Below are 23130 nucleotides of genomic sequence, written 5' to 3' on the forward strand. Positions count from 1 at the left end.
GCACGCATGGTGTGTGCACATGGGCGGCACCTGCACCTGCACGGTGTGTGCACACAGGTGGTGTCTGGGCTCATGTGGTGTGTGCACATGGGTGGTGCCTACACGTGCATGGCATGTGTACCTGCACGGTGTGTGCACATGGGGAGAAGGGTGGTGCGTCTGGGCACACGGGTGGCATCTGCAAATGGGCGGTGGGCGCAGATCAGTGGTGTTGGCACAGGGGTGACATCGCCGGGTGGGCGAGGTCAGCACACGGATCACGTCCGCCTGCGGGGATGGCGCCCGCACACGGGTCGCACCCGCAGGTGGGCAGCAGCTGCACACGGGGGACGCCGGCGGCGCCGGACACGGGCGGCTGTCTGCAGCCGGCGGCGCCCGGACACGGGCCGTGCTGGGCGGGGCGGGGCGGGGCGGCGCGCCCGAGCGCGGCTGCGGTCAGGCCGCGGCGCGCGGCTGGGCCTAGCGGCAGTGCCAGCCCGCGGGGCCGGCCCCGGGCGTGCCGCTGTCCCACGGGCACCGCCGCGGGGCTCCTGCGGCAGGCTCGGGCTGCGCGGGGCCTGGCGAGGCCGGGCCGGGGCCGGGGCCGGGGAGCTGTCGGCCGGCGGCAGGGACGGCTCTGTCCCGCGCCTTCCGGCGGAAGCGGAAGTGGCGGAAGCGGAAGCGGCGGCGCCCGTCCCGGTCGCGGCTCTGGTCCCGGTCCCGATCGCGGCCCCGCCATGGCTGTTCGCGCCAGCTTCGAGAACAACAACGAGCTGGGCTGCTTCGCCAAGCTCACCAACGCCTACTGCCTCGTGGCCATCGGCGGCTCCGAGAACTTCTACAGGTGAGCGGCGCGGCGGGGCCCGAGCAGCGCCCGCGCCCGGCCCCCCCGCTCCCCCCGCCGCGCCCCTGGCGGCCCCGTAACGGCGCCTCCTCCTTGCAGCGTCTTCGAGGGGGAGCTCTTCGGGACCATCCCGGTGGTGCACGCCTCCATCGCCGGCTGCCGCATCATCGGCCGCATGTGTGTGGGTAGGTGCCGCGGCCGGGGCGCTTCCGGCTCCTTAGTGCGAGAGAGGCCGCGGCCGGCGTTGTGTAGCTGCCTCTGCTCCAGTGGAAACCCTAAAAACCCCTCTAAAATACTGTGGGTTTGGTTGTGGTGGGGAGTACGGCAGGCAGCACCTACTCCTCCAAGGGAATTTTTATTCTAAGGCTTTCAAGCACGTAAGGAAAAGGAGTGAAACTGGGAAACCCAAATTTTATGCAGTAAGAAAGATTAAGGGTAAGGAGGAGCGTTTGCCTTTCAGCACATGAAGATGGGCTGATGACACATGTAAGTCTGCTTTCTGGCAAACCGGGAAAGGTTGTTCCGTTTTCCTGAAGGTTAATGGTTCATAGCCAGCACTGGAGGTGGGGGGAGGCAGGGGGCATTACAAATGTGTAAGTCAAAGAAAAGCTTTTCACCTCTTTCTGACTTGAGTTTTGTTACTGTGAAAAGAATATTTTTTGTCCATTCTACCTCATTGCTTTGCCATATTAAAGTAATGCAAACGAGCAGAATCTGTACACTTGTTGGACGATCAGCATCTGTAGGGGAAGATCTTTGTCAAAGTGATTCAGTGAGAACCTTATGCTTCCTCTAGTTCTGTTGAATAAGAGAAGCGATAAAAGGTAGTGCTGCTTGCCGCTTACTGATTTCTACTTTGAGGTAAGTCTATTTCTTCCCAGTCTTCCCATTGTCTGTGATACTGTTTTATTTTTAAATGGTAACATTATTTCTCTTGGGCTGAATTCTGGTCCTGGGAGGAATGGATAGAGCAAGGACAATTCCAAAGCATTATATGAACTTCAGGAAAGTAGTAAGCCCAGTGGAAACGTGTATTTAAATTACTTTATCTAATGCAGAACTTGTTTTATTCCTTTTTGTTATTGTTTTCTTTCAGGGAACAGGCATGGACTGTTAGTCCCAAGCAGTACAACAGACCAAGAGCTTCAACACATCCGCAATAGTCTTCCAGATTCTGTACGAATTCAGCGAGTAGAAGAGCGGCTCTCAGCTCTGGGCAATGTTACTACTTGCAATGACTATGTAGCTCTTGTTCATCCAGATCTTGACAGGGTATATGACTCTTACACTTTTAAATTCATAGCAAATGCATTTGAAATGATTTGGAAGCTACGGTTTGAGTTTGTAGTTAGGTATCTGGGGAATTATGCTAACAGCAGAGCGCTCATGGAGGAGGATGTGCTGCCTCATGCTTCCTTTCTTCTAAGGAAAGAAATCACAAACTTGGATATTGTATTTATGACTCAGATTCAGTTGATCTGTGTCCTTTTTTACAGTTAATTTTTATTCGTAGAGGTGGACCCTTCCCCGAGTATAGTCCGTGCCCTCTTTTTTGGCTTGCTGTAGTATATGGTGTTTATAGAAGGGAGGGGATGGGATGTGGGAGTGTATTATCAGGTGCAATTTGCTTTGGGTATGTGAAATTGACTGAATAAAAAGGAGTGTGTGTGTGTGTAATAATCAGTTAAAGAGAACATAAAAAGGGGATTGGTCAGGGTTATAGCAGTAGTTAGAGGATGCTGCTGATCCAGCTGAAATTTCCAACAGTGTTGAAGGAGGACAGGGAAGTAGTGGGGTACAGGCTTTTTATTTACTATATATTTAGACAGTTGAGTGGAAGAAAACTGGAAGGTTCTTCCATGAAAATTTAAAACATGGTACTGGAGAGAATATTGCTGCCACTTTACATTTGAGAGCAGATATCTTAGTAGCATTACAGAGGTGTGCAGTGTGACTACAGAAAATGAAGGTCCTTAGGCTATTTGTTTTCAATTTGTGGTAAAGGTGACAGGGAAATGGGAATTGGCATAAGGAATGCAAAAGGAAAAGACAATGGTCTTTGTAGCATATGTTTTAAATAGTATTAAAAAGTAAGTAAGATGGCCAGAAAGGAAGAAGTCAAAATAAATTACAGTGAAAACCTGGAGAGCTTTATCTGGAGGGGAAGGAAGTTCTCTAGAGTTGCACAGAAAGACACTGTTCAGGCGTGTCCTAGATCTGGGACAAGAGAAGACTGATTCACAGGGCACGCCCAGGGATCAGGTATTGAAATGATTCATGTATTGACAGCATCCTCCAGAAAAAGTGGGGGAAAGAGCGTTTCTTAGGAAAGACAAACCTGTGTTTATAGTTTTCCAGCTCTCAGCTCAGGATGCATAGATAACTGGAAACAAACCTGGAGTATAAAGAACGATGAAGACGACTAAGCATTTATATAACGATTGAATTCCAGTGGATTGTGAAAGTGTGAGCAGGTTTTCAAAGCTGATGCTTGTGTGCAGGAGTAGCTTGACTTCTAATTCTACAGTACCATTTTGCTGAGGACTTTATTCTTGCTTTCTGTTTGCAGGAGACAGAAGAGATCTTGGCAGATGTACTAAAAGTTGAGGTTTTCAGACAAACGGTAGCAGATCAGGTGCTGGTAGGAAGTTACTGTGTTTTTAGTAATCAAGGAGGAATTGTGCACCCCAAAACCTCAATTGATGATCAGGATGAACTCTCTTCATTGCTTCAGGTCCCACTCGTGGTAAGAGTGTGTGTTTTCTTTCTCCACTCCCTTCCATCCTAGTTTTCAGTTTTAATGTTTCTACGTCTTGATTTTTTTCTACGTGATTTTTTTTTTTTGTTTTCCTCACAGGCTCCTTGATACTGTTTTCTCTGCAGAGCTGTTCCAAGTGGGAAATGAGGAGAAGACTTGAAGGGGGCATTTTCTCTAAGACACTTTCCCTGTCTTTTCTGAATTTGAATAAGCTACATAGCACTTTTAGTTTGTTCCTGAAACATTGCTCTGCTGGGATTGTGCAAGCAGTGCTGATTCATTCATGCAGAATAGGAGGTTGTCTGTGGTTTGGCCAAAGGCAGCTTTTTAAAAATTCCAGTCATAAAATCCTTTCCCTACTGAATAGAACAGCAACAACCTAGTTAGTTGAGTTGGATTTGTGAATTTTAGGATAGCTCTAACTTTATGCTTCCTGTTCATAAGGTTTTATTTTATTGAATTTCACAGCTTTCTTTCCAGATATTAAAGGCTTTTCATTAGTCTCCAACTTTTTATCTAAAATCTTTATAAATTTATTGATGGCAGAAGCTTTAATCTCTTTTCAGGAGTGTGATTTGAGGCCCTTCACTGAAGACTTGTAATGAGAAAACATAACAAAGTGTGTTGCTGTCAGTGTACCATGGTAACTCTTAATGGTTTGTTTTTGCCAGGCGGGAACAGTGAATCGTGGCAGTGAGGTCATTGCAGCAGGAATGGTTGTAAATGACTGGTGTGCCTTTTGTGGGCTGGATACAACCAGTACTGAACTCTCCGTTATTGAGAGTGTCTTCAGACTGAATGAAGCTCAGCCAAGTACCATTGCTACAAACATGAGAGATTCCTTGATTGACAGGTAAGGAGGATCCAACTTTGTGTATGAGAACAATCAAAACAGGCAACATTTTACTACAGTGAAGCTGTAAAATTAGCTGTTTTCAAAGATGATTTCTCTCTTTTTTTTGTCTTTTTTTTTCCCCTCTTGCTCTTTCATTTTATTGAGTTATTGACAAGAATTATCTTGTTACAGAAAGGTTTATTTTCTTCTAGCTCTTTTGGTCCTAAGTTTTATAAGCCTGCTTAGTGGAAAAGTATAACAGTTCTAATTACAATTACATAATGCTTTTTTGTGAGAAACAGTATCCACTTCAATGTTTTCTCCATGTTCAGCGCTTAGCTATGTCATGTATGATTTTTTTTTTCTTTGGAAAAAAAATCTTATTCTAAAAGTTAAAATGCTTGTAACTTTGCTTGGCATCTTGCATTTTGATTGTTCTAACCCATAACGCTTTTATTTCAAATGCTTGCTAGAACCATATCTGGAGCCAGGAAGACTTTGGAGCTTTTCTGCTGCCTTTGAACATTTTTGCTGGGTTTCTTTTTGGTTGCTTGGTTAGCTGATTTTTTTAAAAAGCCTTTTTGTCCAAGGCTTTGTCTAAGTTCCTTTTTAATAGGAGTCAGGTTTCCTTGTTTTCTATGTGGAGTAGTAGTGATACAGGATATTGCCTATTCCGTGATGTATGCAAAAAAATTTATAAGGCATCCTTATAGATGAATATGCTATTTAAACTTCATTTGGTCTTTTAACTGATTGTAACTCTCAGGGTCATTGCTTTCGTGCTGGAGATATGTTTTTGATTTACTTAGGCCTCTACAACTTAGTGACAGAGTTCTTGGTTCTCATAAAAATGTATGGGAATGGTTTATTGCATTGGGAAAGAATAAGGAATTCTTTGAAAAACAAACCCTTTGAAAGAGTTCTTTGCTGCCCTTTCACAGGACCTGTATAAAGGCTTGGTGTCTGTGAACATAACACAGAGCCATTATTAAACTTGCTCTGAGTTTTTAATAACTTCCCAGACACAGCTGAGTGTACATTTCATCCTTGTCAACTTGAAAGTCTGTTCTTACTTCTGGCTGTTAGCAGCATGGGCTCTGGGGCACTCTTTTCAGACTCTTATATTCTAGGAAGCGAAATTACCACTGGTCCTTTGCAACTAGAGGTTGAGAACTGACTATACTTTGAAATGCCTTCTGCACTCTCTGGCACTCTATCTGCTAAGTCTTATCTCTGTTTTGTCTTTCTAGCTTGACATGAGAAGTGTTGGTTCCTACCTTCCAGGAAGCTCCTAAGGAGTGAAATGTGAGGCTGCACTATGGAGTACAGACTTCTAGACCTTCTGCTGCAGGCCTAACACAAGGAAGAGGCTACAAACCCAACTTTTTATAGTGTTTTGTAAACTAAGTATTATTACAAAACTGACAAATAACATGTATAAGTTATAAATAAGGAATGCTCTGTATCCCTTTGCTGACATTCTCCAGTTCTTTAATAACAATAGAGCTCTTTCTCTCTGTGATGCTGAACTAGACCCTCAAAATAGCCCGTGGTATTTACTCTTAGCTTTGGGGTATTGGTCACTAGAGGTTATTTTGCCTTAAGTAATGGATCAGTGTTCTGGTGCACAGCAGTCTGTTTCTGCACACATACAGCACTGCCTTCTGTTTCCACACTTCTGCTAAAGAATAGTGTTTCTGCTGTAGGTAGACTTAAGAGCCCCTTGCTGTTCCTATACCAGAAGTGTCCTGAATTTACCTGCTACGAAAACATTCTGAAGATATCAGCTGCTCTCTTGCCCTGACTTGTGGCTATTCCCATAGGGCAGGGAAAGGTGATTTCTAAAGTGAGAAGTGATCAGCTCAAATGGAGTTTCTCAAAGAAGTTAATCCAGGAACTTAAAACAGCAACAAAGTGTGGACTGCCTTCAGAACAGTGGGTTTTTGTCTGCACGTGCCTGGTGACCTGTGTGCTGCTTCTGAGGCATCTGCAAGAGAGAGCCTGGAAAAGCATGCTACTGTCAGTAGGCCTAAACTTGCTCTACAGGAGTTGGCCACCTACACTGGGAAATTCTTAGAAGTCAGCAAATCAAAAAAGGTTGAAATGCACTCCTCTTGAATTATGTAGAAAAAAGTTAAGTAATCCAGTTCTAACCAGTTCCTCCATTCAGTCATACATTTCAGATTTGGGAGCTGGCTAGTACAGAGCATCTGCTCGTCGGGGAGTGATGACGACGAAAAGGAGCTTTAGATACTGCTTTCTGATATATGATAGTCATTTGCTTTTAAACACAGCTGTTCCTTAATCTCTCATTTCTGCTTGCCTGTTTAAGGAGTGTTGAAGGCAGAGGAATGCCTCTGCTTCCCATCCTAGGGGGACGTAGAAGCGCTTCTCTTGATTCCACATAGCTGCGCTACTCTCAGTTGGGTTTCCTGGAGGAAGTGGAGCACTGTCCTAAGTGCAGTGTGGACGTAGCTCTTTTTTGGCCCTGGTGCTTCAGGCTTTGTAGAATATTATTTCATTTTGGTTTTGCTCTTTGGCTGTTCAGGGAAGGATTCACAAGTGTTTGTTTGGTTAAAGGATGTTCTTTAAATAAGGATTGCAGTAGGATCTTCTCTGAATCATAGCAGTCCTGCAATCCTGGTCTGTCTGGAATGGTAACGGAGCCAGGGACTACCATTTTCAGACAACTCACCTTCCCTCTGCTGTTGGGGAAACCTGTAAGCAGCCCATAGCTCTCCTTACTACTATTTGGCTAACAATTTTTGTTTTTTTTTTATGGCCCCTTTGAAGGACTGGACAACCTTTCTTGTCACTGACTCCAGGTCTCCTCCTCTTAGTAAATCTTAGTACTGAGAGCCAGAAGCTGCTTTCCTTTGGTCACAGGGCTACGTCATTGGGCGTAAAATGGTGAAGTCTGCCCGTTGCTACAAGTGTTGGCATGTATTTCTCACAGCTGTGAAGTGAATAAAGCTGAGGCTTTCCTCTGCAATTTCTGTAACTGCATTTTTTTCATTCCAACTGATAGGCAGGAATCCTAGTTTGTAATGGTGATCTTGGTGTGTATTACATGTTAAAAATTGCTTAGTGGTAAACAACAACAACAACAAATCCAGTCTCTGTGAAATCCAATTCAGTGCTTAAGCAGAAAAGATACTGGCACAATGCTGGAGATTGTGAGATGCCAAAGAGGATTAGAGAAAGAAAGCAAAAGAGGATATTGCTCACTCTGGTGTCTTGTAAAGGTTGCATTGATACTTGAAGATTGGAAGGTGGCAAATGTGATATCAGTTCTAAACAAAGGGCATATGGGAATTCTGAACTAGTAAGGTGGACCTACGTACAAGAAAAATTAATAGAAACTATAATAAAAAACGGAATTAGTGGAAATGTGGATACGTGATATTATGGGAGAGTATAAACCAGGCTTTTTAATGGGAAGTCCTGCCCCACAAGACCTACGGAGTTCTTTGAAAGAGTCCACAGGCATGTGGAGAAGGAGGTCTGTTGTAATCTACCTGAATTTCCAAAAGGCATTTGGCAGATTTTTTTACCAAAGGCTTTTGATGATCCTGGATGATCCTATGGAATTAGAGGGAAGCCCTTTTACCTGGTTACAGATGGGGAAAAAGTAGGAGTAAATGGTTAGATTTTTCAGTGGAACTTCACAAGTAACTCAGCTGGGAGCCATGATGCTCAGTGTTGTGTCCAGCCTAAGGAAAGGCACTGAAATAGTGCAGTGAAGCTTGCTCATACTGACTTATTCCAACTAGTAAGGATGAGGACAGACTGATGAGTTGATAGGTAAATGAAATTCAATGTAGCTAAATGTCAAGTGAAGCACATTGTGGTAAGAATCCAAATTTCACACCCACAGTGATAAGATCTTAGGAGACCAGGAACAAATTCTTGGGCTTGAGGTAGATATTTGAATGAAAACATTAGCTTAGTACTCAGTAACAGTCAAAAAAGCAAACGAAATCTTTGGGATTACTAGGTAAAGAAGAAAGCCCAAACAGCATCATTATCTGTAAACCCTTGATGCATCTGCATCTTGAGTACTGTGTGTAGATTAGATGCAGGTATTGGACACTGGTTTCCAAGCTTTTGTGCATATATAGGGTAATTCTACTCTGTTACTCATTACATTTTGGTTTTACTCTAAACTAAAATCTCCGAAAGAATCTGGGGGAAAGAAGAGGTGATTTTCATGCTGTTGACAATTGCTTCCCATGGGAACCTGCCTAAAAACAGTGTCAGGGCTTGTAGGTGCAAGGCCATGAGGATAACACCAGGGAAAAATACTTCCATGACAACTAGGGTTGCACAGCTGCAAGTGAAAGGCAATACAGAATTGCAAGTGGCAGGCACTTGGCATTACACAGGTTAAAGCACTTAAAGCACTGTGCAATGCTTGACCCTTCCTTTTCATGTGCTTTGTCTCAAAGGTAGCATTCTCAAGCTGAAGTGTCAATAGAAGGTGTTTTGCAATAGTCAATAAAATGAAGTTGTAAGTCCCCAGCACCAGGTATTAGTGCCATAAGCTCTAAAAGTTCATAAAAATGAAAATGCTAAAATATAAAGCAGTAGCTTGTATACCACAGTTAACCCACCTTTGGTATTAAGCAGCACAACCTTTGGTATTAAGCAGCACAAGGCAATGTGTGAGTTCAGGTATTGAGAAGGGTTGCAGGAATTACCTGGGGAACTCCAGCCAATTAATTCCTGCTCTGCTGGACAAATAAGTTTTAAACTAAGAGGAAAAGTTGAAATTAGGCCTCCATGCAATAGGATAGAGAAGAATTGTCTCAGTTTTCTGAGGGAGGAATGTCTCCCAACTCAAGGTTTTGTGAAGAAGTTGTAGGGCATGTAGCTTTGGCTGCTATAATGTACTTTAATTTCCAAAAACCTTTGTCAGTATCCTTTAGCAGAGGCTTTTAAAAAACCTGAGTCCCCATGGAGTGAGATGGGAGGTCCCACTGAGGATTAATGACTAATTTATATGGTAGAAGCAAATGATCCCTGTTACAGTGGAGGACCACCTCTGTTTTGACTGTGGTGATTAGTATGTTCCATCATATTTATAATTTATGTGGAAAAATGGGCCTGCTTCACTGAAATTATTCACAATAGTCAAAAACTGAAAAAATGTAGAATGTTGAGTGCAAATTAGGGTATATAGTGAGCTGCTCCCTAGAGGAGCCAGAAGGGCTGCAACTGCTGCGCTCAAGGTAAATGTGTGCCAGGACTTCCCTCTTGCTGTAGAAATGCCAGACACTGTAGGGCTGTGTGTATCTTGCCAAGAACATGCTTGTAACTCCGTAGAAGAGCCTCTTGCTTATGTGACTAGAGTTGAATAAGCATTGATGTTCCTTGCTCTCCTGGGGTGGCAATATGTCATGGTACTGTGTTTCTGGGTGGGATATAAAGACAAGGAACACGACCACCTGTCCATGAAGATGCCTTAACCATGCTGATGGGAGGCAGACAGAGTCGATGTTTTTCTGCTGGTCAGGTGCTGTGCTTGTGTAGCGTAAGACGATCCCAGCAATGAGCTCAGATGTGGGAATATAAGGAACTCTCCCTTATATGAATACTGACATTTGCATCCTGATTCAAGTCGCCCCAAGACTGCATAAGTGCATTACAGAGGGACCTGGATTGTACTCAGGGGTAGTGGATCAACTGCTCACCTACTTGCCTCCTTCCACCAGTTCTTTCAGCAGGTGATAATCCCCTTGTCCCTCCTGGGCTCCCTCAGTCCTTGGGTAGGTGGTACCTGAACTAAACAAGCTGGCTGCTCACAGTGGCCATTGCTTCAGGTACAGTGAGGACACAGACTTGCATCTCTGTCACCACAAATTCTCATGTTTGGCCTGAGCACTGGCTTTGGAGTGGCTGGCTGGTGTTTCCTAGTGGCTTTTGCTGCTTTTTCACTAGTAACCACAGAGGGCTGAGTTTCTCAGTGACTTAAATGCCCATGCATGTTCTCTCTCCACACACATCTACAGGCAGGTTTTAGGCCTGAGTAACTTGGTTTTATCCTTGTCTAATTTTCCCTTGAAACCAAACACCTCCTTCACAATAGGTACATGTCATTTCATGCTCCTCTTACAGAGCCTGGTACCCTTAAAATCTTCCCTTGCATGTGTTCATGGACCTCTGTTGCAATTTAGTTTTCAGGAGGTGAAAATACTTTGGGTTGTTCCCTGGCATATAGGGTCTCCTAAATCCCTGTACTTTGGGGCAGGATTTCCTGAGTGCATAGAGAGAACTGTATGAAAATCTCATTCAGCATCCAAATTTTTACAGGTACAGGCTATATAAGAGAAAGATGGGAGGAGGAGAGATGGTTCCTTTTAAGATATCTCAGTTAAACTTTGTTCTGGATATCACCAGAGCAGATTCCTCTATTTCTTTTACAAAAACCAACTCGAATATTAAAATCTGATTTGGCACTATCTCCAGTGGCTTTCCAGGCTTAGCATGGGCATCCTTTTGTGCTCTCAGCAGAAATAAAAGCATGCAAATATATGAATAACTGCAGTGCCCTGGAGGGGTTGTCTTACTCTCATGTGTTATGTGTGTGCAGTGAATCTTGATGCTTTGGGGGTGTATTGGCCTCAATGTGCGAGTGTGCTCTACTGCACCAATGCTGCAGAGTTGATTTGAACTTGTGCCGTGGTCAGCTCCTGGACTTTCAAAAGGTTAACGAGTCATTTGGAGTTATTACAAAGTACCTCACAGCCCTGGTAATCAAAAATATACATTTACCCTGTGCCGCAAGGGTGCATCTGCACGAGCAGTTTAGTGTGCAGCAGGAACCAGCTAAGAGGTAGCTGTAAAACATAAAAGGCACCAAACTGTTTTTTCAGTTCTTTGAAGCAACAGAAAAGGCGACTGAATTTTGAAAATATACTCCAGAAGGCGATATGCAGCTGTCTGGGAAAACAGTTGACCTTGCTAAGGACTCAGTTATCCCGCTGCCTGTACAGAATCACAGCCCTGGCCTGCCCTTGCCTTGCAGGAGAGTTCAACACTAAGAACAACCAAGCCCTTGACAAGTCCATGCCAGGGCTGAGCTGTTGGCCTTTCCTAAGCACCAACCACAACACCCAAGCCTGTAAATCAGTAGTCACGGACATGCCCAGGGAGCGCTGCTGACCAGGACGATGCTCTGCTCACTCCATACGGGCCCAAGCGTCCCCAGGTCCATAGCGCCCTTTTCCTGGGGAGGATCACCAATGTCAAGGCAGGACCCCAGGGTTCTCCAAAAGGCACACGGAGGCCCTGGGATGCACTGAAAGGCACATGGGGACATCTAGGTGCCCCAAAAGGCACACAGAGGGCTCTGTGTGATACTGAAAGATGAGGAGAGGTCTTGTGGGGGAAAAGACATGATGACAAATGGAGGTCTTTGGGGCTCATGAAAAGCTGAATAGATGGCTTTGTGGGCCATCAGAAGGCTCTGGGCTGTCCCCAAAGGCAAACAGGCAGGTCCTGAGGGGACCAGAGGCCAAGCAGAGGGCTCTGGGTTGCATTGAGGCCACACGTACCAGATTCACGTGGCTCTAGAGACGTAAGCTTTCACTGCTCCGCAGTGCTGCTCTTTAACTCCGGAAGGTTTCTCTGAGCGTGGCTCGGGTTTCTCCTTTGAGCTGGGAGAAGCCATGAAGCTCTCTCTCAGCAATCATCACGTGCTCCAAGTGTGCTGGGACACCCAGTCAGCAGGGCAGGCTTACAGGTCACGTTCCCTTCATGCCAATGTGGCACGAAGTCAGTGCAGCACTCACTGCTGCCCTGCCTGCCTGTGGCTAGCTGAGCAAGGGCTGTCAGAAGCACTCACCGCATGCACACGGGGTGCTGGTGAACGGGAAGGTCTGACAAAGTGGCAGCATGCGCATGGGAGGGGGATTTCTCTAGCAAGGCAGGGGGTCAAAGTGGCAGCCGGAGCCGTTGCCTTTGTAAGTTCTCCCTGGGACAGAACAAAAGGCATAGGAGGAAGGGGCAGCTCCAGCTGGCTTGGCTCCGCAAAGAGCTTGCCCCCAGCTTCCGCAGGCAGGGCACAGAGGCTGTCCTGAGCACCGCCACTGCCTCAACCGCACGCTAGCTGAGCTGCTGTCAGCTTGAGTCTCGAGGCAGAGGGCTGGCGCTGTCCAGGCACGCAGCACAGCAGGTTGAGAAAGCTGCTTTGGGGGAAGGTGCAGTCCCTGCCCACCCACCAGCCAGAGAACACAACGCCCCCCATCTGGCAGCACCGCTGCCCCGACACCCGCTCTCCGGGACAACAGCAGCCCGCTCCAGCCTGGCGCTTCCCAGCCACGGCTACGCCATCTCCAGGCCAACTCCTCCAGCTCCAAGCGTGCGCCCCACTGACACCCGCTGTATGGGTCTAATTTGTCTAGCAAGTGACCCCATGCGACAGGCTGGCCATGGGCACTGTGCTAAAAGACTCACTTGCTAAGGGAGATTCATTCCAGCTCCTAGGCTGAGGATGGTAAAGGCAATGGCAGACAGAGCAAGAGACTCCCCCGGTGCTGTAGCATGTCCTCCCTCTCCCCAAGCTCATGACAGAAGTTCTTTAATTAACCAGGTGCGAAAGCGCAGGTTGACTACTGCTCTTTTAGGCCCTGTGCTCCCCTCCCCACTCACAGAGGCTGGGCCAGGGGGCTGACACCCACAGCTTCCCCTGCCTTCCAACTATTACTGCAGGTGTCACTTTTTGTGTCCCCCCACCCCCCCAACTCTTGCAGGAGTGAAGTGAGGTCCCTGGGACTCTCTGAGGCAGCAGAGAAATCCGTGTCTCCACCTGCATACACATCTCCCAAATGCCTGCCCGCTGCTTTCATACGTGGAAGGCTTTTGGGGCAGGGCTGCTGCCCACAGACCTGCGGCCCCAGTTTTTTACCATAGCCCCAGGCTCCCGGTGTAACTAAGGCGCTCAGCTGGCCTCCTGCACCGGGGCTTTCTACGCGCGGGCGCGTTTGCTGCAGGTCTCCAAGGCCGCAGCCAAGCAAAGGGCAACGCCGGGCGGCCTTGGCCACCCCGCCTGCCCCCGGGACCTCCCAAGAAGGGGAAGCGACCCAGCCCCGAGAAGAGAGGCCGGGAGGGGCCTGGCGCGGCCCCGCGCCTCCTCCGGCGCTGCACAACGGCCCGGGCCTGCTGCGAGCTCCTCCGCGCTCCCCCGCCTCCGGAGCCCGAGGCAGACGTGGGGGAGCCGGAGCGGCGGGGCGCGGAGCCCTTCCCGCGGGGGACGCGGCCCCGGCAGCCCCGCGGCGCTCGGGCCCCTCCCGGCGCCAGGACCGGGGCCGGGGCCCTCCCGCCAGCCCGGCGCGCCGCTGCGCGGCAGCCCGGCCCGGCAGGGGACGCGCCACACGCCGCCGGGGCCGGGGGCCTGCAGCCGGCCGAGCCCCAGGCCCGCGCCGAGGAGGAAGAGGCGGCGCCGCGGCCGCCGCCCGCCCCTTCCGGCCTCGCCGCGCCGCCGCAGCCCGCGCCGCCGGGCCGCAGCCCCGCGCGCTGCCATGGCGCCGAGGCGGGGCCGGGGCCGGCGCCGGGGCTGGGGCCGGCGCCGGGGCCTGGCCGCGGCGGGCTCCCTGCTGGCGCTGCTCTGCGCCCTGCTCCGCGCCGCCGCCGCCGACACCGCCACCGCCGCCGACACCAGCACCGGCCGGGTGGGTCCCGGGGCGCGGGGGGCTGGGCCCGGGCTCCGCCGGCTGCGCAGGGCCGAGGGCCCGAGGGCGGCGCGCCGCGCCGGGCCGGGCGGTGGCGTCCCGGGGCCCGGTTGGGAGCGAGGTAGCCGGCGGCGGGAGCGGGGCGGGGGGAGCCCCGGGGCGGGGCTCGGCCGGGGCCGGGGGTCCTGCGGGGACACTGGGCCGCGGGGCGGCGAGGAGGCTCTGCTGCGCTGGCAGCGGCGCCCTGGCTGCCCCGCGCCTGCCGTCAGCCCTGCCGCTGGGCCTGGGCACTGCTGCTCCGCCAAAAGGCTTCCCGGCATCTCTGTCAGGCTCTTGTCTTGCTGCTGCCTCAGGACCTCCCGCTTCTCCTGGTCAAGTCCCGCTTTAGTTTTCTGCTGCTGAGCTGGTCTCAGTTCTGCGGTGTCGGTCGTGTCCCAGCTTCTCTGCCTGCGCCTTCACCGCTTTCCACGTACCCAAGCTGGGAACTGGCTTTGGAAGATGATCTTGCCTCTTGTGTTTGATCCCCACCCTCTTCCAGAATCTGATCCTGGGGGAAAGGTGGTGTGTGGTGGTAGCACTTGTCAAAGGCGTTCTGGTTAGCTTGCTCTTTCACTGCTGCATAACCAGGTCAGCTGCTTTTGCTCAGACTTCTTGTGGCCCATCCGTGCCGGTATCCTGTGTTTGGCAGAGGCCAACATCAGATGCCGAGGCAACAGTACAAAACGCCCAGTCTCCCAGCGGTTTTGCAGCTTGGCTTTTTTTTATGCCTGTGGTGATGCCCGGCATGCCTTCCCTCCCCGTCCCCCGGCATGAATTTCTGTGTTTACTTTTTGAACCCGTGTAACTGTCTTTGGCATCCACAGCTCTGATCCTGTGGTGCACTTTCTTTCTCATCCCTTTGAAGCAAGGACTTCCACCTTTGCAGAGCCCATCTCCATAGAGGATCTCTGTGGATCTAGTGCCCCCAGTCTAAGTAAGGTGTATTGAACAGGAGGCTTGTGTTTTGCAATGGCAGAGATCTGTCTTTGGAGTACGGGACAGAGGCTGGGCATACTGGTCCTGCAGTGTTAGCTGGCTTTGGCCAGGCCTGTGAAGCTGTTTCCTTGGCGTGGCAGTACAGAGGCAGCGGTAGGTAGGCAGTGGGGTTTTGTGGCCGTGCTGCTGTGGGGACGGAGAAATCTCGTGCTGGCCAGGTGACAGGGTGGAGAGGAGGTCTTGGGAAGAAGTGAGGGCCTCAGTATACACACAAGTCGGAGTTTACCCAGCATTTTCTAAGCTTGCTTTGTACCAAAGGCGTACGTCTGCCTCAGTTATTCAGTGGGCATTGCAGCCATTTGTAACTGGTTGGCCTGGACAGTCCTGTCCGGGCAGATGCTGTGAACCTGGGTCTTTATCCCTTCCCTGCTACCAGATGGTATCAGCAAATGGAACGAGAAAAGAGAGGGTGTTGAATTTCTTTGCTGCGTAGTCCCGTCTTGTTTTTCTTGGGAAGAAATGTTCTTATCTGTAGACTTTACAACTGCCTGTGCAGCTTCTTATGCTCTGTTTCTTTGTTTTTCAGGGCTGGTTGAAAACTTATGGCTATTTGCTTCCATCTGACAGCCGAATGCCTGCCTTGCAGCTGGGCAAAGCTATGCAGTCTGCAGTTGCCACTATGCAGCAGTTTTACGGGATCCCAGTAACAGGAGTTTTGGATCCAACAACCATTGAGTAAGATTAACGTTGGCTGTTTTTGTCTTTTCCTGTCTAATTACCTTCTACTATGGCCTGAGTTCTTATGGCTGGTGGCAGAAACCCTCAGAAGTGCTTGATGTGACTAACTCAGCCAGTCACAGAAGTCTTGAAGACTGTGAAAGGGTGTCCCTAACCAAAACACGAGGGAAAAGTCCAGCTTCATCTTATTGCCAGGAGTACTGTTTCCAAGCGTTAGGAAGAGCTCTTGTTAAAGACAGTTCTTTGTGTGTAGATCCCCCTTCCTGGTACACGTGTGAAGCATGAATCAAGGGTTGTGTTCATTCGCATCTCCCCCTGCATTTAGGTGAAATCCTGGCTAGAGAAATGCCTTCTTGAGAAGTCTTTCTTAAGTAATTGGAGCTGTGGCTCTGCATAGATGCTCTCTGTGAAGAACTAGAGTAATGAGTGAACACCCTTCCTCCTTGTGAGGTGTAGTAGTCCCCTGATGAGGATAGCCAAGGCTACTCTAGGTGTCAAATACTTGCCATTTGTTGGACATTAGATGCCATCTGTTATTTGTTCCTTGTGATGTGGAGCAGTCTCTTGACACTGCTGAACCGCAGGCATCGAGCACCTGGGCTGGAGGACCTTTGTTCCTGGAGCCTGTTGCCTTCGGTCTGCTTGTTCAGCATGTACCGGGAAGTGCAGTGTGGAGGTGGTGTTTGTTGCCGCTACCTGACTTGCTTCATGCTGTTTGATTACCTGGACAAGGTGTGTCAGCTGAATGTGTCTCCTGATGTTTTGGAGTAGCGAGGAGCACCCACTGACTAAAGCACAATCCAGACAAGGTCTTAGTAGTGCTTCTTGGGGTGGGGAGGCATCTTGTGAGCAAAAAAGAAAACTCGAACAACCAAACACTGCGTGGGACTTTTCCCTCAACCCTTTCTTACTCCGTTAAAAACCCTTCTGACATGTGCTCTCCGTGGTGGTTCTTCTCTCTTGTCATGACACTCTCTGCTGGTAAAAGGGACACGGTGGCACAAAGGAAGGGGCCACAAAGTAAGCCAGTAACAGGAAGCTCAGAGGTGTTTGGTTGCATGCCTTCAAGACACAGAAGAAGAGGGAGAAACCAAAGCAAGCAGTGTATTGGTCAGCGGGGGGTCGTCGTGGACTGGGGGCGCCTCTCCAACGAACGTAACATTCCCTCAGTCAGCTCACGTCAGAAGCCGCTTGTTCTCCATTGAGGGATACAGAAAGCCAGTTTGTTTGCTTTTCCAAGGTGTTGAAAATGAAATGCTTCTAAAAGCTGGCATTTTCAAACTGAGATCTGTCCTCCATTAATAACAGAGCTTTGGAGCGCTCCTTCACTTAAGCACAGAAGCAGTGGCAATAACCCCCGCTACCTGTGTGCGGGCTCTTTTGTAAGCCTTCCAGCGCCCGGAGGAGCCCGTAAGCAGGTGCTGCCAGCCAGCACAGCTGTGCCGCTTTGCGGGCCTGCTCGTAGGCTTCAGTTCTGAGGCAGAACGCTGAAGTTCGTATCCGTTACACAGGCAATGTTGTTCTAGCTTTACATATCACAGAACGGCTGAGGTCATTTGGAGATCATCTGGTCCACCCCCTCTGCTCAAGCAGGGTCACCAAGAGCAGGTTGCCCGGGTCCGTGCCCAGATGGCTTTTGAATATCTCCCAGGACGGAGGCTCCACAACCTCTGTCACCCTCACAGTGAAGCAGAGCCAGAGGAGAGCAGGTTGAGCCAGACTGGCTCGGAGAGCTCTTGAGTTTGCTCAGGTACTTGTTGAGCTTAGGATTGTTATTGCAGTCTGTGTTATGACTTTGGAGATTGCAGTGATTAAGCTTTGTGTCACTTCTGCCCAGGTCCTAAGCTCTAGCCCTTTAAAATTTCCTTATAACCTGTTAGAGTGCAACAATTATTTTCTATGGGTTCTTCTCAGGGATATAGCGATGGAAGCGCACGGGGGAGAGAAGACACATTAGCGCCTCACAAAAGCGGTGAACACTGTGTGTGTCACAGGATCAAACACGTGGTCATGAAGAGAACCAAGAAATAATCTTACTTGTGTTCGGCCTGACTGGTGTGTCTTCAGTTGTGTCTTGTAGCCTGCTGTATAGGTCCCCGCCCTTGGGTTGCAAGGCACGGCTGTAATTTTGTTATTTACCTCAGGGAGTTTAAGCGTACAGCTCCCACCAGCTCAGCGGTAGGCTACTGTGAGAGGTCCCTTCCTCCTCTGATGGGAGTCGTGTGGAGGCCTTGGTGCCCGAGCCGGGGAAAACAGCTGTATGTGGACAAGAGCTGGACAGCAGTGCTGTTGGAAATGGCATATTTCTGGGCATGCCAAGAAGTTGGAGGACTGCTGTAGCCTACGTCTAAAAAGGACCAAGCAGACCTTTTGAGTGTCCAGTTCTATTGGTGCCTGCCTTTACTAAGCATCTTTCAACACCTGAGGCCTGCTTTAAGTACTTCTCTTTGCTGTTGCTGTTTCAGATGGGAGGTGTATCTGTAAATCCCCAGCAGCAAAGAAAGGGTTAAGGAAAGGACTCACTAGCGAGTGTCTGGCAAAAAGCTCAGCTAAAGAAGATAAATGGTCCCAAGCTACAGCTGCACTTTGGCTCAGGAAGCCCCTAAGCCCCAGAGAGCCAATACTGCAGCTTGCCTCTGGAACGGTGCCGTGTGCCGCCTGGCACCCTTACGTTGTCATGGAGCTGGGGCACAAGCAGGGAATGTAGTTACCCCTGAGGGAGTTCACAGTTGGCCAGGTCACAGCTGAAATAGGCTGAGATAGCTTGGAGCTAATCATTGGGTGGGAGCTGACTTTGTGCAAACAAGGCCCTTGCGAGGCATAGCACAACTGTTGGAAAGGTGCCTGAAGTGTTTGTCCGTAGAAGAGATGTTGAGGTGTGAGGGACTTGACAATTTATTTATTACTAGTGGGTTGCTAGCACTGTCCTGTAAAATCCTGGTGATTTGTCTTATGCATCCATGTCTGTATTGTAACATTCCCTTCTTACCTTTTTCTCTTCTAGAGAATAGTATTAAAGATATGATAAAATAACTTTTACTAACGTGGTGTGACTAGGAGGACAGAATCGTAAAACCTTTCAGGTTGGAGAGCACCTTGGGAGGTCATCTGGCCAACCTCCTACTCCAACCAGGCTCAGCACAGAATTCGGACCACATTGCTCAGGGCTTTGTCCAGTAGGGTCTTGAAAACTTCCAAGGACAGAGATCCCACAGCCTCTCTGCCCCCGTTCCACTCCTTGTCTGAACTCCTGGTTAATTTTTTTTCCCCTCCTATCCATTGTTCATCCCTCCTCTTCCAGCTTCTGACCACTGCCTCAGTCTCCCACTGTCTACCTCAGGATAGCTCCATCTACTCACCATTACAGTGTGCCTGTTCTTCTGCAGGAGATGTCCCCACACAGAGCAGAAGAGTTTTACAGACTGCATTACTTAGCATGCTTGCCAGTTTATTTCCCCTTCTTGAGTCTTAGTTCTATCTATTTTGAAACATTTTCTTCAGAAGGGTCTGATTTCTTTCACAGCTCTCCAAAGATCTATTTACCAGAACGAGGCTTAAGTGTAGTGTTCTGATTGCTCCTGTGGCTGGAAAGAGAAGGTGAAAAAGTGGCTGGAGCCTTGGGCTCAAAGGGTAGTGCAAAGCCATTCAGAGTTCCACTGGTGGCTGGTTTCTGGTATCATTTTTCAGGGGTCTGAAACTTATTAGCTGACTAATATTATTCAATGTCCTCATTAACAGCACAGAGGAGGGGATGGAGTGAACCTTCAGCAAGTTCACAGATGACACCACATTGGTGGAGGAGCACTTCGTAAGGTGCACGGCAGGACTGCTATTCAGAGGGATCTTGTGCAGACTGGAAAAAGGGGCTCATGGGGACCTCATGAAGTTCAACAAGGACGACTGCAAAGCCCTGGGAGGGAATAACCCCCATGCAGCTCGACAGGCTAGGGAGGCCTAAAATGAGTATGGCAGAAGAGGTTTGGGGCGTCCTGGTGGACAAGAAGGTGAGCTTGAGTCAGCAGTAGGCCCTTCTGGAAAGGACAACCAGAAATTTTCCTTGACTTGGGCAATTAAAGTGTAAAAGAAGTGCTTTGGAGAACTTAAGGCCATCGTTGAAAAAGTAAACTAATGTAATTGTAGAAGCTCTTGGGGAGGTTTCTGCACTAGAATCTTTTCTTACAGGAAACTCCTTCTACAATCTATCTCAAATTGAGGCATCCATCGGAAAGGGAGTGGAACATGGAGGCAAAATAAAGAGCGGGAAAAAATGGCTGTGCTGAGAATATTGTTCACTGGCATTTTTACTGAGCTGAAGAGATGAAGGCATAATTCAAACTACAGTCTGTGTAAGCTTATCCTGAAAACTCACTACCATATGACTGGTGGCTTCCGGGCAACAGCAATGTCTTTGTCTTTTATGTTGGCTCGGCTTTGTTAGACGTGTATTCAGTGTATTCAGTTCCTGAAGTCTGTCCGGGGAATGTCTGGCCCTCCCTAGTCTCAGCACCCACATCAGTCTGAACAGCACTGGCAAGCCTGGCCCCGACAGGGGGCCTGTGCACCCCTGTGTGTACCCCTCACTGTGAACCAGGGGAGTAAAGAGAGGCCACGAAAGACACCGTGCTTGGCCTGACTCGACCGTCGTTCTCTTCCCTGCTCACCCCCCACCCCCCAAATTACAAGCTCCAACTATAAGCTGTCTCTTTTCCTCTTTGCTGTTTTTTTCCACTTTTGGAAACTGCGCCTATATTCTAGCTTATCATCTGGCTCCAGATTTCCACCAGGGGAGTACTGCAACCAAGTCATTACAAGGACCCTACATGATGAAATACATCTTTGACATTCTCAGATTGCAATGCTGTTGTCGCCAGAAACTGGGGGCACCCTGCCGCTTTCCCCAAGAGAAGTGATGTCCTTTTGAGAACATCCTGTGTTTTCAGCTGCCTGACCTTCATGCTTAGCCACTGCTTGAGGTATGAAGAGGGAGAAGCTCTTGAGGGAGGCAAAGGAGACCTTTTATGAGAAGGAGAGAGGCCCAGCGACTAGGTGGGACCATTCAAGACTGACAGCCCCTGCAGAATGAAGCAGAGGTGTTACAGGGGAAAATGGCATGAAAATCTACAGCTCACCAAATGTGCAAAGCTATCACAGAGAGCCTCTGTAGCTAATCAGGGAAGATCAGGTTCAAGGAGGAAGGACTGGGCAAACAAAACACTGTGTGCGGATGATAAAAATGTTTATTAAAATTGGAAACATTTAGAAAGACACGACAGGGAAGGAGCACTGAAATAAAAGTAGGGCCACCAACTGCTTGTCATGTTTAATGTTGGGGTAGTTTCTTGGTAAGTAGGAGGTTCAAAAGAAAAGGGGAACATGGCATAGCAAAAGTGAAGCATGAGGCCAGTGGGACCCAGACCCATGGCAGCTTGGAGGTCTGTGTTCCTAGAGGTGAGAGATAGCACTCATCACTGCGCCTCCTTTTCCTGTAAGGAGGCTTTCATGTATGAGGATCTTCAAAGACATCTCTCTTGAATCCGGGAGTATGACAGACCCCATTTTCTTGGAGTCCAGCAAAAGTATTATTTTGCAGGACCATGCTTGGAAATAGCTGCCATATGGACACATTCTCATTTGAATGGGCTGGAAAGGAGTCCTTTTCTGGCAGGAGGGAGATGGCAGATGACTGCCCTGAAACTTGTAAGCACCAGCAATTTTTAGATGCGGGAAGTTGACAGAGTCTAGGCAAACCGTTTTGCTGCCTGAACTGGAAACACGTATGTGCGCTGTGAATGAATGTTCTTCTGAGGCTGTTTGAGGGAAGGTATCTTTCTAGGAACAAGTCTTCTGTTCCTCTGCCATTTACTTACTGACCTCATCCAGACTACCATGGGAGGACTCTGGCCCCATGAGGTCAGCCAATAGAGAGCACAAAATGGTTGTCCACTCTGAGCCCTGGTATTGTCCCTTTTATCCTGTCTGGTTTCATCTTGTAAACCACCTACTGGTCATGGGAAGAGAGTCTCCCTTTGAAGAAGTGGGGCTGGTATTTTGGTAGATAAGATGTACATTGTCTAGGCTGGAGTGAGTGGGCATATGTGGACTCATTGATATTGACTGGCTGCAGCTGATGAAGCACAGCCTGTATTTGCAGGCCAAGACTTGCCCCAGGGCAGGTAGGAAGTGGAAGCCGTGCTGAGAGTAGGGGAGAGAATTTGGTGTCCTGCATGACAAATCTGCCAGTATTGGCTATGATGCTCTTCTCAAGTGTAACTGGGCTGTAGCATGCTGCTGCGTACCGTATCCTGTAATGCATCATCAATGTCTCATGTCACAGTAAGACATTTGCCTTTGTCATCAGTGTAACTGATGATCAAATCCATAAATGACCTGAGGAATGCCAGTGGTAATGTCTCCAGCTGTAGTCCAAGTAGGAGGCTGAGAGCAGTGTCTGTGTGCTTGGGGAAGCTGTGACCAACAATTACTTTCAGTATTCCTGGGCTCTGAGCTCTTGTGCTGGGCTGCACTGCTAAATATGAGTGAATATGGCTACGACAGAAGATTGCTGTGCAGGGACCTCTGGAGACCGCTGCCTGTAGTTCCTTTTTTCTTTTCCTGTCTCCTTTTTCCCCTGTCACATACAGTGACAGAAAAATTCATTCCTACACAAACTACATCTATGACCTTTTCTGGAGCCTGCCCTAACCAGCAAGCAGGATGGTGATCTGGGTCACAGTTTGTTTCTCCTTGTCAAGCTGGTACAGGAAAGAATAAAATACGTTAGGCCTGGAAGAAAAGGAAGTAGCGAAGGGGGCATGACTGTCTGTGATAATAGTGCATGGATACTTCTGCAAGGAAGAGTATCCTTTGCTCTCCCAGTTCAACTTGGACATAGTGGCAAGAGTTTCCTATGTCAGTGACTGACATCAAAAGAGTAGAGGCTAGAGGGGAGGATCTAATGGAATTTGAGGACTGTGACCCACCAACTGGAGAGATCTGTTCTTGTGGTTACAGGTGAAAGCCTTAGTAATTAGGTGGGAGAGTCCTGTTTGCTCTTGATCAGTCTTATTTAGCTAATAATGCATTGGAGGTTTTTTGGGTTTTGTTTTTTTTTTTTTTACGTATTAGCACAGCAGCACTGTAACAAATGGAGAGTTGATAGAAGATGTTGATCCCACTGCACACAGAGGTGCAACTTGCATCTGGGTCTCTTGTGGCATTATCATCATTAAGCTGTTGTGCAAAACAAGGGCTACCTTATCTGGTATCTGTGTTACATTAAAAAAAGAAAAAAAGCAGCATTTTTGTGTGCTGAGTTGTCTGGATTGCCAGC

At 48.7% G+C, this 23130-nt stretch overlaps 2 protein-coding genes across 3 annotated transcripts in view; both read left to right on the top strand.

Moving 5' to 3' along the window:
* The first annotated feature begins 656 nt into the window (after positions 1 to 656).
* EIF6 (eukaryotic translation initiation factor 6) lies at positions 657 to 7408 on the top strand. The gene is made up of 6 exons (XM_067307637.1): positions 657 to 823; positions 923 to 1008; positions 1920 to 2095; positions 3393 to 3569; positions 4253 to 4434; positions 5667 to 7408. The coding sequence occupies exons 1-6, from the start codon at positions 717 to 719 to the stop codon at positions 5674 to 5676; spliced, it is 738 nt and encodes a 245-aa protein (XP_067163738.1). The 5' UTR covers positions 657 to 716; the 3' UTR covers positions 5677 to 7408.
* Positions 7409 to 14022: 6614 nt separating this feature from the next.
* Positions 14023 to 23130, top strand: part of MMP24 (matrix metallopeptidase 24) — a 66404-nt gene continuing 57296 nt past the window's right edge. For both annotated transcript variants that reach the window (XM_067307929.1, XM_067307930.1), the window contains exons 1-2: positions 14023 to 14087; positions 15649 to 15797. In XM_067307929.1, coding sequence (XP_067164030.1) covers positions 15694 to 15797 — 104 coding nt within the window. In that variant the 5' untranslated portion in view covers positions 14023 to 14087; positions 15649 to 15693. The remainder of the gene's footprint in view (positions 14088 to 15648; positions 15798 to 23130) is intronic.

Source organism: Apteryx mantelli, chromosome 18 (genome assembly GCF_036417845.1).
Source record: "Apteryx mantelli isolate bAptMan1 chromosome 18, bAptMan1.hap1, whole genome shotgun sequence".
NCBI lineage: Eukaryota > Metazoa > Chordata > Aves > Apterygiformes > Apterygidae > Apteryx > Apteryx mantelli.